The sequence below is a fragment of the Genypterus blacodes genome, unplaced genomic scaffold (assembly GCF_046128005.1).
Source record: "Genypterus blacodes isolate CSIRO-AG114 ecotype Tasmania unplaced genomic scaffold, CSIRO-AGI_Gbla_v1 ptg000070l_1, whole genome shotgun sequence".
Lineage (NCBI taxonomy): Eukaryota > Metazoa > Chordata > Actinopteri > Ophidiiformes > Ophidiidae > Genypterus > Genypterus blacodes.
The window spans coordinates 4,705,863-4,720,299 of NW_027466880.1; the positions used below are offsets into that span (position 1 = coordinate 4,705,863).

General features: G+C 39.7%; 1 protein-coding gene across 6 annotated transcripts in view; it reads left to right on the plus strand.

Annotated features, from left to right (window-relative positions):
- Nucleotides 1–14,437, plus strand: part of slc2a9l2 (solute carrier family 2 member 9, like 2) — a 47,814-nt gene continuing 33,377 nt past the window's right edge. The window contains exons 1-7 of one of the 6 annotated variants that reach the window (XM_076156551.1): nucleotides 7–97; nucleotides 284–365; nucleotides 751–782; nucleotides 3,784–3,868; nucleotides 5,973–6,074; nucleotides 8,940–9,100; nucleotides 13,758–13,882. In XM_076156551.1, the coding sequence (XP_076012666.1) occupies nucleotides 3,800–3,868; nucleotides 5,973–6,074; nucleotides 8,940–9,100; nucleotides 13,758–13,882 (457 nt within the window). In that variant the 5' untranslated portion in view covers nucleotides 7–97; nucleotides 284–365; nucleotides 751–782; nucleotides 3,784–3,799. Of the gene's footprint in view, nucleotides 98–283; nucleotides 366–750; nucleotides 783–1,287; nucleotides 1,585–3,783; nucleotides 3,869–5,972; nucleotides 6,075–8,939; nucleotides 9,101–13,757; nucleotides 13,883–14,437 lie in introns of those variants that run through there. The other 5 variants (XM_076156549.1, XM_076156552.1, XM_076156550.1 and 2 more) reach the window with 5 other exon arrangements.

The window sequence follows — 14,437 nt, forward strand, 5'->3', positions numbered from 1 at the left end:
TTTAAAGTGGGAATGAAAGAGTAGAGCATATTGCATGAAACAGCAAGTGTTCCAGCTGCATTAACATCATTCAGCGTACACGTAACGTAAACGTAGCGTAAGTATTGATCTTTTACTATCACTTATTGTAAGGTTACTATCCTGTTACACTGGTTAGTAATGTAGTGCTTGAAATTAAATCTCAAGGGTCTTTGAGGGTCTCCATCTTCAAATTCTTGTATCCAATTTGAGAGAGACTTGTTGAAAACCTGAAACTAATGCAGACATTTCATCTTCTAAAAAGAGACCCAACCTAAAAGGCAAGTGAGAGGTTGAACCGGCACCACATTCAGATCAGTGGATCGTTGGATCACATCCGAAATGTGGTGAGAGCAATTCATTTTTCTTAGCAATCAACAACCCCAGCCAACCATACTCAGGACCTGGGTTGGCTTAGTTACATGGACACTATATCAGTATGTTTTTTTTTAACGTAAATAAAAGCGATTTTGAATTTTTACTAAGTCAATTATTTAGCAATTTTTCAAAACACTGATAAGTGAACATGGAGCCATGTTGTCATGTCGATGGATCTCTCACACAGCTTTGTTTGTTTAGGAAGCACCTAGAGCAGCACGGGTTGAATTTCATCACAAGGTTTTCATAGTATTGCTTCCACAGTAGTGTCCACATGTCTGAGCATACAGAGCTCCAGTGCCTGCTGATTTAACAGACCGTTTCAATATTTACAGTATCTTCACTTTTCAAGAGATCACCCAATATGGTTTGACAAAGACCTTCTGGTGAGCATAAACATCTTGCAGCTGAATACTTCTTACCTACTCTCCGTATACTACAGTATATACTCTGTTCAACCGAAAATAGATACAACTTTTACACTGTACACATCTTTCTTGTCCAACTGAACTGATTCTAGCAGTCAGCAGTGCATATAAGAAATTGTTTTATATGCGATGTAATGAGTCTGAAAGAGTCACAGTGAAAATGATTCAGTATGACTTGATTTAGAAGGCAAAACTTCTTCACTTCCCCCCACTCTGACTCAGGCCTCAACAGCTCTTCTCTGAAAATAAGACCTCCACCTCCTGTGGTTCATATGGACCCCTGTCTCTGCTAAACACTGACAGGAAAGTTCTGGCCAAGACTATTCAGTGCAGTTTAGGATAAAATCCATGTAACATTCACACACGCAGTGGTGAAACAACACACACACACACACACACGTTTTTTGAAGAGGTTATGTCATCACATGTCATAATGCTGCAAGTAAATCAATAAATGAATGTTGAATGTTTACATTTGATGTGTTGTGGTGATGGTGGCTGACCTTGACTGGCCTGCTGTTAAATGGCTCATTTAATCTCAGTACGTGAACGCCATAAAAACACAACTCTGTAGTCAGAGTAAATAATTGAAGAGATAATAGTTCTGCCGTCTAACATTGTAGCTGACCTGAGATTATGGAGATTATGAAGGGAGTGGGCAAAGTTAATAATTTGTCAGGAATACAATAGTCCCAGTCTCTCTGATGCTGGGTCAGTGTGGCGCACATGTGAGCAGAGGATACACAGCCTGTGTGTGTGAGTAAGTACCCACAATGACACTTCTTACTCTGTTGGGACAAAATACAGAAACATGTGTGAGTGTATTTGTATGCATGTATTTGTGTGTGTGTGTGTTTGTGTGTGTGTGTGGCAGGCAAACTGTCTATAAATGACTTAATACTGAACACACTGCCACTTTTCTCAGCTGCTGTGTGAAGTTTTGTGAACTGTTCTTTTTTACTATTAATTACTCATGTGACAAACTAGTTGTAGCATCATTGCTGTCCAATTATAATTAGCTTTTTGCTAATATTATAATAATGCACTTATATTTTTCATTTGTCAGGCAACCTTGGTGGTGAATCTAGTGTATATACTAATGTTATTGTTGCATATCATTTTGTTGGAGTGATGTGTTGGCTGTAGAGGGAGGATAGAGAATGACCAAATGGAACAGACTTCTTTTATTTCATGTTTTGCAATGTACAGGAGGTTACTGTGTTTCAGCTGGAGAGTGATGTATCAGTGAACAGGACATAGCTTTTCCGTACGGACATGGTCTTAAAATGACACCAGGGTCACTTTTTGCTCACAGACGATCCCAAAATCAATAGGCCACATACGGTCGCTGATACCAAAAGTTGTTTGTCCTGCAAATTACACCAATAAGAGGAATGCTGCTTGGGACAGAGTGAAATCTGATAAAGCTGTTTCGATACAGTATAATGCCTCAATGTGAATTTATATATTATACCCATGTTAGAGTTTCACAACTCATGTTTCCATATTGTCTTTTCTTGAATTTCAGATCCCCAAATTTAGTTTGAATTCAATTCTAGCTTCTGTTAAACCACTTTTAATAAGGGTTAGAAAGAGAACAATCCATTGCTCTGTGCTAGATGCTTAAGTGATGCTGAAAACAGATATCTGCTCATTATAACTTCTGCTTCTAAATATGCAATGCGGCTGAATAATTTTGCACAAATTATTTCCTTATTTAAATCTGACTCCATAGATTGAGGCGGTTAAATGGTGATTAGATTACCTAAGCCTGTTTATGTACTTGGGGCTGCTCTACTCACAATAAAGTTGAATCTAATCTAATCTAATCTTATATAATATAATATAATCTAATCAAATGTGGCGTTGATGATGCACCCTTGCTTAGACTTAGAGGCTAAATGACTTCTTCAGAAATGGTGTACTGGAGGTCACAAAGGTCAGAGAAACATCCTCTCATGTAGGAGAGCAGTGTTACAACCAGCTATAAATGAGTTACCTAAAGACCAGGAGAGAGAAGTCTAACACACATTTTCCATTTTAACCAAAGCTTCTGACATATTTTATGAAATATATATTTTTAAAGTCAGCAGGCTGTTGTGTTTCTGAACTTGGTATTCTTCCAAATTTGGTTGGATGATTGTACCCTTGCTTTCAAAAACAGTATGACAGTGATAGACAGGAATCTTATATTTAATTTCAACAGAGAAAACGTTAAAGATTGATCTTTTTTGTTGATGCATTACTGCTCTCTGAGAGGCTGGGGGCTTCAATATCAGAAATCTTATCGCTGAGACAGCAAGGGTAGAAAGTGTTCAATCGGGGTCATCGCTATGGTGTTACTTTGACCGCTAGGTGGCACACTCAGTCTGTTCCTCTGATCCAGTTATCCTGTTAAACTGGGCAATTATTGTGACCACCATTTGAACCACTGTGAGTAATTTATTGCGACACACTTGTGGTCGGTCTATAAATATGATAGAACATTATATTTTCTGTTGAATCACAATCAATGTCATCTTACTGATTATACTGGAGGTCAAATCTTACCGTCCTAATACTTCACATTAAAGATAAATTTCTTCTCATTTCTTCTTCTTTCTTCATCATCTGTGGCTCCTGTTACTCTCTACACTCTTTTGTATCGCCTCTCCCAAGGTTTCTTCCTTTGTCCTTTCCTGGGTTAGGACACTATGTTGTGTGGGCCTGTGAAGCCCTTTAAAACATTGTCTGCCATATTGATCTATATAGATAAACGTGACTTTACTTGAGTGTTTTCAGAGTTTTCAATGTAAGATTAACAAGGAACAAGAAACATATCGCTGCATGCTATGTCAGCATTTGTAATTTCCTTTCCAACAGATGGAGTCCGTCATAAATGTAACTTCCCCCTTGTTTCCATATGTCTCACCTCTCCCATGGGTGCTCTATAGGGTGACATGCAATCTTTTCCTTTCAGTTTGTTGAAAGTGAGGATGGGCAAAGCCGTGGAAGACAACCCGACTGACCAAAAGATGTGCGACGCTGGAAAGAACCCTGGAAAGGTTAGTGTAATAAACTGACCTAAAATGAAATGACTGGACCATCGTGCTTCATGTTGGTTATACTGAAAATATGTGACTGGGTTGAAGGACTGGTCTGGTCTGGTCTGGTCTGGCCTGGTTCTAATAGCAAAATGTAGATCACAGCTGTTTTGATTTAACTATCATTATCCTGCAGTTCACACCACTCAGCTGATGGGTTTGACAGGAACTTTAGTCAGGATACTGAACTGAAAATGCCCTCAACCTTTGTCACACACAATTCTGTGTCACTTATGCGGGATCGGCTGTTGTTTGTGAGGCTTGGACCCATTCCTGAAATGTGTCCTTGTCTGTGTTTGCGAACTTTGATGATGATGACGACTGGGGGACACATAAGGATTCTCTCTCCAATAGCAAGCAACAACTGATGTCAATAGGGAGTCAAACATAAAATAGATACATGTAAAAATAATACACCATGTTTAAGAATTGATATTGGCTCAGCTATAATGTGACATGCCTTTGTAAAATGTTTAAGAAGAACAATAGAATAGTGTGATTTAATGTACTGGGACTGAGAAAACAGGAAGTTAAAGCTACAAACATGCCATGAAATAGAAGAGAACATCAACATTATTATAAATATTACATATGAATTCATGGTGCTGTTTATATGCCCCTGTGCGGCATAAGTTTATTTGGATGGACTGAAGGGTATTGAAATGTAATGAGAAGTTGTATCTTTTCTGCTGGGGCAAGACTTCAACTTTGCACTCACTGACTGCATGTAAAATTCTATTCTGATTAAAATAGAGGATGTCTGGGCAGAAACCATTGTGGTACTGAAATGTTTTTCTGATGCAACTGAACTGTCTGCGGCCTTGGCGTCTTTGTTTGATCATCTGAATGAGGATCAGCGTGGCATAGATTTGATTTATTATATTGATGATTATATTACTCTGTTTAGGAATCTTCTAGAAAACGAAAGACTTTAAGTTCAAAGAAGTCATACATCAATGGTGTTTAAAGTCCTTTTTGTGTATTTCAAGTCTCAGGTTATTGAATTCCTGACTTGTGTCCTTCATGAACCCCCCAGGGTACAAGTCCTGCATGGATGCTGCTTCCTCCTCCACTCACGGTTCAGGGGAGGGTTGTGTATCCATGGATACACAGGTAGTCTTGTTTTAGTCATAGCTCCACGTCAACACTCTGGCCTGTGGCCCAGTAGCTAGAAGGTATGGAGTAATACCTGGAAACACATGGAGCTGGGCTTACAAACGTTTTTTGTCCTCAGATGGACTGTCCCTGAACCAAATGTAAACACAGATGGTCAGTCTCAAATCCAGACTCCATATAAGGTGTCACACTACACGTCACTGATTCCATAATCTGGAGAGTTGTGTAGGAAACGACTCCAAACACACAAGAATGCACACTTTCCTTAATACGATGCTGTTTTCAGATATTTGTCCTCTGTTCACCCCAGCCAGTCTCTTCCATACAAGCTACACTTTTTACACAAATAGCCTAAAATGTTTTGAACATTAAAAAAAACAATGTATGCTGCATTTTGTCATTTGTGTTGTTGTTTGTGTAAGTTAATCACGAATACATTAATTGATACCTAATAATAACACTGGTATGGTCACACAACACATTGTCTCCCCCATGTTGAATATTTCACATACTTTCAGGAAATGTATACAATAAGACCTATACAACCCCCTATATATACAATATCTAATTTACTTCAGACCTTTACCTTATTTTTCATTCATTAAAAAAATTATTTTACTTTTACTCCTTCGTTGTGGGACATCACTCTTTTGTGCTTAAGAACAGTGTGTAGCCATCCAGTAGCCTTAAATCCAGTTGGTTGACCAAATTGTTGCTATGAGATGATATAGTATTTGTTGTTTTAGTCGTGAAACAGTCTAGGACAAAGCAAGGCGTTAACCCACTTTCCTGGCCTACTTATTCCCGTCGCCATGGCTCCCATAGCGTAAATCCCACCTGGACTTTGATCATCAACAACACCCTCGCCTGTCCGTCCCTGCATGGAGTGCAGTGCATGCAGTATTAACCTGTGCATATGTGTGTGTGTGTCTGTGCCATCACTCTTTAGCAGCCAATCACAGTGTGCCTGATGAGCTCCGCCTTCTTCGGTGCCCTAGGGTCATCTTTCCTTTACGGCTACAACCTCTCAGTGGTCAACGCTCCTGCTGGGGTGAGTGGAAGCACACCCTGTGATAATCAAGGCCCCGGGCATTTTTCATGCTCTCTCCATCTGTTCGTAATATACAACCCTTTAGTCACGTTTATGTTGATTCCATAATTCATTTAATTGCTGGTTTTGTTTGCCTACTATGATGACAACAGACAAGAATGAGATGTTTAGTTCTGTTGGTCTGGATTTACCACATTTGACGGTGAACAGCAGAGAAGCTTTCATTAAATAATCAAATTATATCGTGCACGGGGCTTGTGGATATTACATTACATTACGATCATTTGGCAGACGCTTTTATCCAAAGCGACTTACATTACCACCCTTCGCAGAGGGGGGAGCAATTGAGGGTTCGGTGCCTATATATATATATATATATATATATATACATTTGTGATTGCAGAGATATACTTGGTATTTCTCTGCAATCACAAATGCATGCACACCCTTGAGGTTTAAGTATCAATATCATCAAAAAGAATGAAAATTGCCTCAAAAACAGCCAGAGGTTGATGCCAAGCTTATCCTCAGGATGGAGATCAGGGAGTTTACTCAGAGAGAGTGCATGTTCACCAGATGGGTTCAGCATCTCCCAGCAGCTAAACAAAGAGAAGACATTAGCAGGGAGAAGATCAGGTTGATTTAATGCTGTATTGCTCAGAGGCAGAGAACCTGCGGGATTCTTTCACACACTGTCACTTATCTGAGGTAGTGGCCGTCCAGTGGCCGACATGTCTCTGTCACATGGGGGGCTGCAGAACATATTCTCTACTTTGTTAATCTGGACATGTGTTTGATTAGAAATAATAAGATGCCCCTCAAGTCACTTTATATTCCAACATGAGAGGCCACAGCACTTTCAAGTGTAAGAGAAATGATGGAGGAATCCCAATTAAATGGACCGAAATTGATGCCTTTTTGGAAAGTTTCACAGTCAAGTTAGCAACATCGATAGCATACTGAATTTCTTCATGCAATATTTTCATGCATAACTACATAGAAAGAAATGTTTTCAATGAAACAGGTTTTGTGAAGAAAGTCTCTGAATGAGTTATGGTGAAGGTTAAGTTTCAAACAGCCTTTGTCGTTCTTTTCCACTGAGATCCATAGAATTATGTGTGAACAGGGTATAGGAATAGAACAGTGGGTTCCTCTATTAATTAGGGCTTAGGTGAACCGATTGAGTTGTGAGCGATGAAGGGAATCCAATCCAAAGAAGGATGACAGGAAACTGAAGAGATCTGACCTGGGAGTCTCACTGTCATGCTCTGTACCCTGGTCAGAAAGAAACAGGGAAGAAAACCTGACAGATATGAATGTATAATGAAGAGTCATTCCTCTTGATCAGTGATAGTGTGAGTGTAGTGAGAGGATGGAGCACATCAGCTCATTTCTCTCTCCATCCTTCTTTTACCAGTCAATATTATATCATATTTTATGAGTGAAAACAGCTGACTTGAAATTTGCTACTATGTTTTGTGCAAAACTGTAATGGAAACATGATTATTGAGTCAGTCTGGTAGATGAGTATGCAGAGTCTGTGCCTTGATAAGTTTCTCTCAGTAATGTGGTTCGTCGTCTGTATAATCAATTTCTTCCTTCACCGCTTCAGGCTGTATGAGGCAGAGGCATCTCCTGCTTTGTACACTTTGTACGTGCCGACTCTCAGTGTTATGCTTCTGTGTCTTAAGTGTCTTGCTCTCCACACTGAATCATGCACTGCTGCTTGGATTAACTGTGGAGCACCCAAAGGCACAGAGCCTCTGCCAAAATAAGACCTATGCAGGAAATTGTTATATATCCCCTGTTGAGAAGACTCACAGTGCATTAAATTTCAGAGAGTGTTAACTGTGAATGTTAACATGAATCAGTTGGGATATAATGGATATAATATAAAATAATGCATTTGAATGTTTGTGGTGTGTGGGGATGTACAGACTGTGACTAGAAGCACACAGCAGTTGGTGCCACCAGAATTGAAATTCACTCAATCAATCAACTGAGCGATCTTATCTGTAATGGACAGAATCACAACGTTGTATTTGTGTATTAATAATGTTTGTACTTATGTAGTTAATGGAGAAGTAATGAGGTAGATGTCACATGATTAATGCAGACTGAGCATATACCTGTTATCTGTCTCTGTGTGCTAAGCATGCTTAGGCAGGATGGATTTGACAGGTAAGAGTTAGAGGGATACACTTGGTCAGCATCCTAGCATTGTGAGAACCATCTGCCTTTCTGTGAGGATACCCACGTCCAGCCATTGTGTGTGTATAAAGTAGAGGTAGAGACGGCATTGTTTTGTCCATTATCTATAATGTATCCAATTTATTTATCACCAACAGAAAAAAATATCTCATACAATACAACATACCATTATGAATATCATAACGGATGTGTGTATGGATGAATGCCATGGTAACACGTTGCCCCCTGTGTGTCCTTAAACTGCCAACAATGCGTAGAATTCATTGATACTTGGGGGCGTGAAAACAGTGTGTAACTTAGCTCTCCTGAATTTAGAAGGTGTGTGAATGCTCGTTCAAGTGCAATAAGGACTTTTGTCTGGCTTTTTCTTTCTCCGTTTTAATCAGCTTTCTACATTTTGATGAAACCCATTTTCACAAGTAGGAGTGTTATTGAATAATCAATGTACAATATACCTCCAGGCATGACAGTTTACACAGATTCCAATCCAATTCCATCTCTACGATTCACTCTCATTAGCTCAACAGTGATTTTGCTCTCCTAGATTCACTTCAACCTGGAATATTTAAGAAAGAATGTTTACCACTGTATTAGATGGGCAATGTACAATTGAAATGACTTGAAAATACGTCTCTCTGCCATGTCTTCACACAGTACATTAAAGGCTTCTACAATGAGACCTGGATGGAGAGGTTTGGGGAGCCTGTTGCAGAAGAGACACTCACCCTCTTATGGTCAATCACAGTGTCCATATTTGCTATTGGAGGCCTTCTGGGAGCGCTGTTGGCCTCAATAAGCATGAAAGCACTGGGCAGGTAAAGGGATTCACATCTGCCTATAATCATCTCTCCCATGTTTCGCTACCAGGGTAACTGAAGCCCAATGTCAGGATCAGCAGTGTTATTATGTCAAAAATAGCCAAACAAACAACCTTTCATCCCCCTATCAATGATCGTTTGTCAATGTTTTCTGTGTCCTGAAGCGTACGTGGGTCAGGGTCCATCATTATGCGTGTCCCCCTGCACTCACTCCTACTTAATTGTTGTTGTTGTGCATTTGCTGTTATAAAGCTACTTTTTCCCCTGCAGCACCCACCTAAAAGGATTGTTTTCCATATGCTAAGCCTTTCACATATTATCTGTAGGTGCACTACAGTAAAAAGCCTTTAAGCTCTGCTGGCCTCATGACATGCTCATGACATAAATGCACTGAATTTGATTCCTCTTGCAGCTTTTATGCAAACAATATATGTTTTGAGCCTTTGAAAGCTTTTTTCCTATAGCGTACACAACTCCTTTACTGAAGGGGACAGGTTATACAGATTTCTGTGTTGTTGATTTCATTTGTGGGGTCTATTTTGGATCATATTAATGCTTTAATGTGCAAAAACACACTGATCCGCTTCCACCCTCTGCTGCAGACCAATTTATTCCAACTTTACAAAGATGAAACTAAACTCAAGTAAAAGAATGCAATGGATAGCTGTAGTTTCTCAAAAAGTGCCCCCTCAGAAAAACCCTGCTCTATCCTGATTAGCTGGCCGAGCCACTGGCCAAAGACTGGAGGCAGTCACACACACACACACACACACACACACACACACACACAGACACACACACACACACACACACACACACACACACACACACACACACACACACACACACACACACACACATACACACACACACCATCATCACACCATTACATCCTTCACTGCCCTCACACAGCTTCACCTCTGCCCCTTTTGGAGTTGTGGAGATGGCGTTGACATCACTTTCTTCTCTTTTCTCCTGTTGTGTCTCATTTACCCTCAGTTTCCCACTCCGCTGCGCTCCCCACTTTCCTCCTTCCTTTTAACCGTGCCGCACTACACAACTGCAAATTGCGTTAAATTGCGGACCGACACTGGCTCTTGGCAAACGGCTCTGTCAGGGAATTGTTATTGGATTTGGCTGCAGGAGATTCACTTTGTAACAGATCTGTCCTCTATTACGATTTGGGTGTTCGATACTTGCTGCCTCGTCCAGCCTCAGAATAACTGATCCTGTACATAACATGAGTACAATACAGTATAATGCATTCCAATTACAAGAACACAACACACTAAAAGGTCTAAAATAAATATAAGTTAAGTTAACTTTATATGTGTAGCTCAGTATCACATAAATTCATCAAAGGGCTTTACAGGCCCAAACACCAAAGGTGCCAGAACCAGGCCAAGCTCTTAAAGTACAAAGTCCATATAATAATCCCGATCGAAACCCATTGACGAAAAACCTAGAGAGCAGCAAATCAGAGAGAGATTACCTCTGCTCAAATGTTCTACAGCCAGCAATAGGTGTGATATTCTGTGACGTACACATTAAAGCCCAGATTAGATTCCTCCATTCCACTTCAATAGAGAAATCCCCCTCCTTCGTGTTTCCCAGTTCAGATTGTTTGCCAGGCTTTAGGATCAACACGTCGTTTTCCCTACATATGTTTGATGTGAAGGAGAAATTGTGTGAGTGATTCAGATTTTCAGGTGAGCTTTGAGAATATGTGTGTTATGTTAATTTTTGAATCATTGTCAGTGCAGAACAGATTAAGTGATAAGGTGAGTGTTAAGAAATGAATAATTCATTGGCTTCTCATATATCACTTAGGTGTGGTTCAAATACCCACATGCTGCATACCGGTGTCATATCATTGGCTGCAGATTGATGCTGCTGGGTTTGTGTATTGTCCTCTGCAGCTATAAATTTGGATGCAGCGCAGGTTGAGACTATGAATTCAAAATATTAAAATGCCACCCATGTTTCCAGTAATCCTTTCCTGAAAATGACCAAAGATTAAGGTTTATTTTATCACTCAGAGAATGAGTCATCTGTGTTTGATATGCTGAGGTTATTAATGTTATGGGGTGGGGAGACTCATCTAGTATGCTGATCGCCCCTTAAGATTCACCTTGGATTTCTCAGGTAGGAACCATCAGCGTGTCGATTAGACCGATGATTTATTCTCTCAACATATTTTCTGCCAGACATCTGTGAGTCTTCAGGAAACATTGCACAATGTCATGGAAAGGTTGAATTTCTGAGGACAGAGAGGATTGCTGGATTTAACAATTGAACAAGCGTGGACACATTGAGCACTTTTAATAAAGGGCATTTCAAGGAGTCTCCAACAGCTTCACTATGAGTCCTAGTTTAGTCCTGTAGCCATGACGATCCTTTTTTTTTTTGCTATTTGTTTTTATTGAAGCAAACATTTTACATGACATTGTGCATACAATTGTAGGATATTTTGGAGATATTTTTTTATACAGAAAGAGGGGGAAGAGGAGAAGGAGAGAGAGAGAGAAAGAAGGAAGGTTGTACCATTAATAATATTGTTGTTGTTAAACTTTATACGTAGACCCTGAGGTACTGATGACGATTCTGCAACTTCAAGTTTTAATATTGAATGGATTAGAGTAACTCATCTTTGACACAAAGAAAGCCATTCTGTGCAGCAATTTTAATACTACTTCAAATTACTACTTCAAATTTAGCAGTGTAAACACTCCATAACTACAAAACATAGTTATGTAGTTATGGAGTGACACACATAACACTCCATAGTTACCTCTGATATAGGTAACTAATATATGTATCTAAGTAAACCAATGTTGTAATGAAATTCTGCTGTCCGTGACCAACAGTGTAAGAGGTTTGCAGCACAGGGTCAATACCAAGGCGCGAGTTGATCAAATTTAGTGATATATATGCATGTAAATATATCATATATATTTCATGCATGATTTTTGTGTGCTTTGCCCTGCATGTTTTTTGTACCTCGGTATAATCCCACTGGAAGTTCCTAGTGCACACCCAGCCATTCGTGGAGAGGTAATCTCTCATGAAATTGCCTCTCCCGTTGTTTTTTTCCTTTTTTCCTTATACATCAAGGTTTTCTCTGGAGTCGTGCCTGAGAATGAGTCTGTAGAGCCCTTTGAGACATTGTATGTGATATTGGGCTAACTTGACATGTACAGTGCATCATCATGCAATTGAACTCTATGGGAGGCCGTATGAGACATTATTCATACTTGCTCACACAAGCATTTGTCAAGATGACACACACGCACTGTCAAGATCACGCACTGTCAAGATGACACACACACTATCAAGTTCATACACGTGCACCTTGAAGATCACACTCGCACACAATCAAAGATTTAACCTACTATTTGTGTTTTTTGCTACCATGATAGAGTCTTTGCCTCCTAAACAAACACAGCGCATGGTAGGTTGCGTTTGATTTATCATTCCACACCTCTGATTTTCATCATGACCCAACCACACAATTTATTGATGTCATTTGGAGCGGACAAAAACGAATAATAAAAGATTCCACCAAAATTCTAAACATCATGCTGGTTGACTGACACATTTCCTGCATATTTGAGGTTGGGTTTCACACCTAGTTTCGGTAAAAAGGAGGGGTAGCATCAAAGTACTTGGCTGACTTTTGTTGATGAATGCCATTTAAAACATACATAAAGCAGAATGCAAAGAACAATTATTCATGTGAGAAAAGAGAGATGCTGAGAATATACTGACAATGTGGTGGTTAAAGTTAGGAAAACATAGCCTTGAGATCAAAGAACTATACTATAGAGTCAAAATGGCCAAATATGCCAAAATGAGAGGTGAGACAGCTGCAAGTTGAGCCTCCCCTGAGATTCCGCTGACACATACACTATCAAGATCATCTTGATTGTGCATGTGTATGAACTTGATGTGCGTGCGTGTGTGTCATCGTGACAGTGGATGTTGGATGAGCAAGTATGATTAATTACTCATACGGTCTTCCATAGAAATCATCTTAAATATGCCTACTCAGACTAACAGAACAAGATTGTGCCCTAGTGAATGGATTTACTCAGGCTTGGAGTAGGACCCCCTGATTGTCAATGCTGAACAGATTCTGCGTGAGTGTTGAGAAATTAAGAATTCATTAGGCTCTGCTGCTCATACATGTTCCCCAGCTTAAATAAGTACCGACATGCAGCATTTTAATCTTTAGCCACAGATTAATGAAAGTTGAGACGACCAAAATATAAAATGCAATCTGGAATCTTTTCATGCAAATGACGCAGAATTAAATTAAATTTGATGATGATAATGATGATGATGATGATGATGTAATGAAGATTGAAGTGAAATTAATCCATAATCCAAATTTATTTTTCTTTCTTGCTTTACTTTAAAGGATTCCATCCAGTTATCTCCTCATCTCCTTGACTGTCCCTTAAAAGGGATGTATGCCTTTTGAAGGGCTTGTCTTAAATTAGTTTTACATGAGGTTTTATTTCATAAAACAAAGGTCTTCAATTTGCTGGAAAGAATTGTGTTTCAGACAGGAAGAAAAAAAGCAATTGGGAACATTTCGACTTTTGCTCATCATTGGCGTTCTTTTCTCATCTCTTCCCAATCTCGGCTGCAGAAAAGGCACCTTGTTGATGAACAACAGCTTGGCAATAATCGCTGCCCTGCTGATGACGCTGGGCGAGAGGGCGAGGTCTTTCGAGATGCTCATCGTTGGCCGTTTCATCATTGGAGTGGACTCTGGTATGTAATGACTGCAAATACAGTTACATTGCAATGAAGTTCAAAAGTGACATCAATGTTTCTGTCTTCTATTCCAACGCTTCGCTTGATTTCTGGGCATTTTTTTATTGAATTTACCATCATCCTGACTTTGACTCATAGCACCACCCTGTAGGCCAGTGGTGGACAAACTTTTCGGCTCAGGGGCCACAATGATTTCTAAAATTGACAGACGGGCCGGGCCAGTGTGAACTTACCTAAATGACCTGTAAAAGCTATTGCATACATACATTTCTTCCTTTTATTTTTAGGTAATTTCTGTATTGCCAATATGCAAACGTGTTGCCAGTATGCAAACGTGTTGCCAATATGCAAACGTGTTGCCAATATGCAAACTAGTTCAACATGCTGTTATTATTAGAGAGGAATACGGAGACGTTGTCAATGTCAACAGAATGGCAAGTCTATTCCCTATTTATACACCTAAGCCCGGGTTGAGAGCGCACCCAAAACAACAACAAGAGACTCACTGACTTTCCCTCCCTGTCTCTCCCTGGCCAACAATTAGGGATGCAA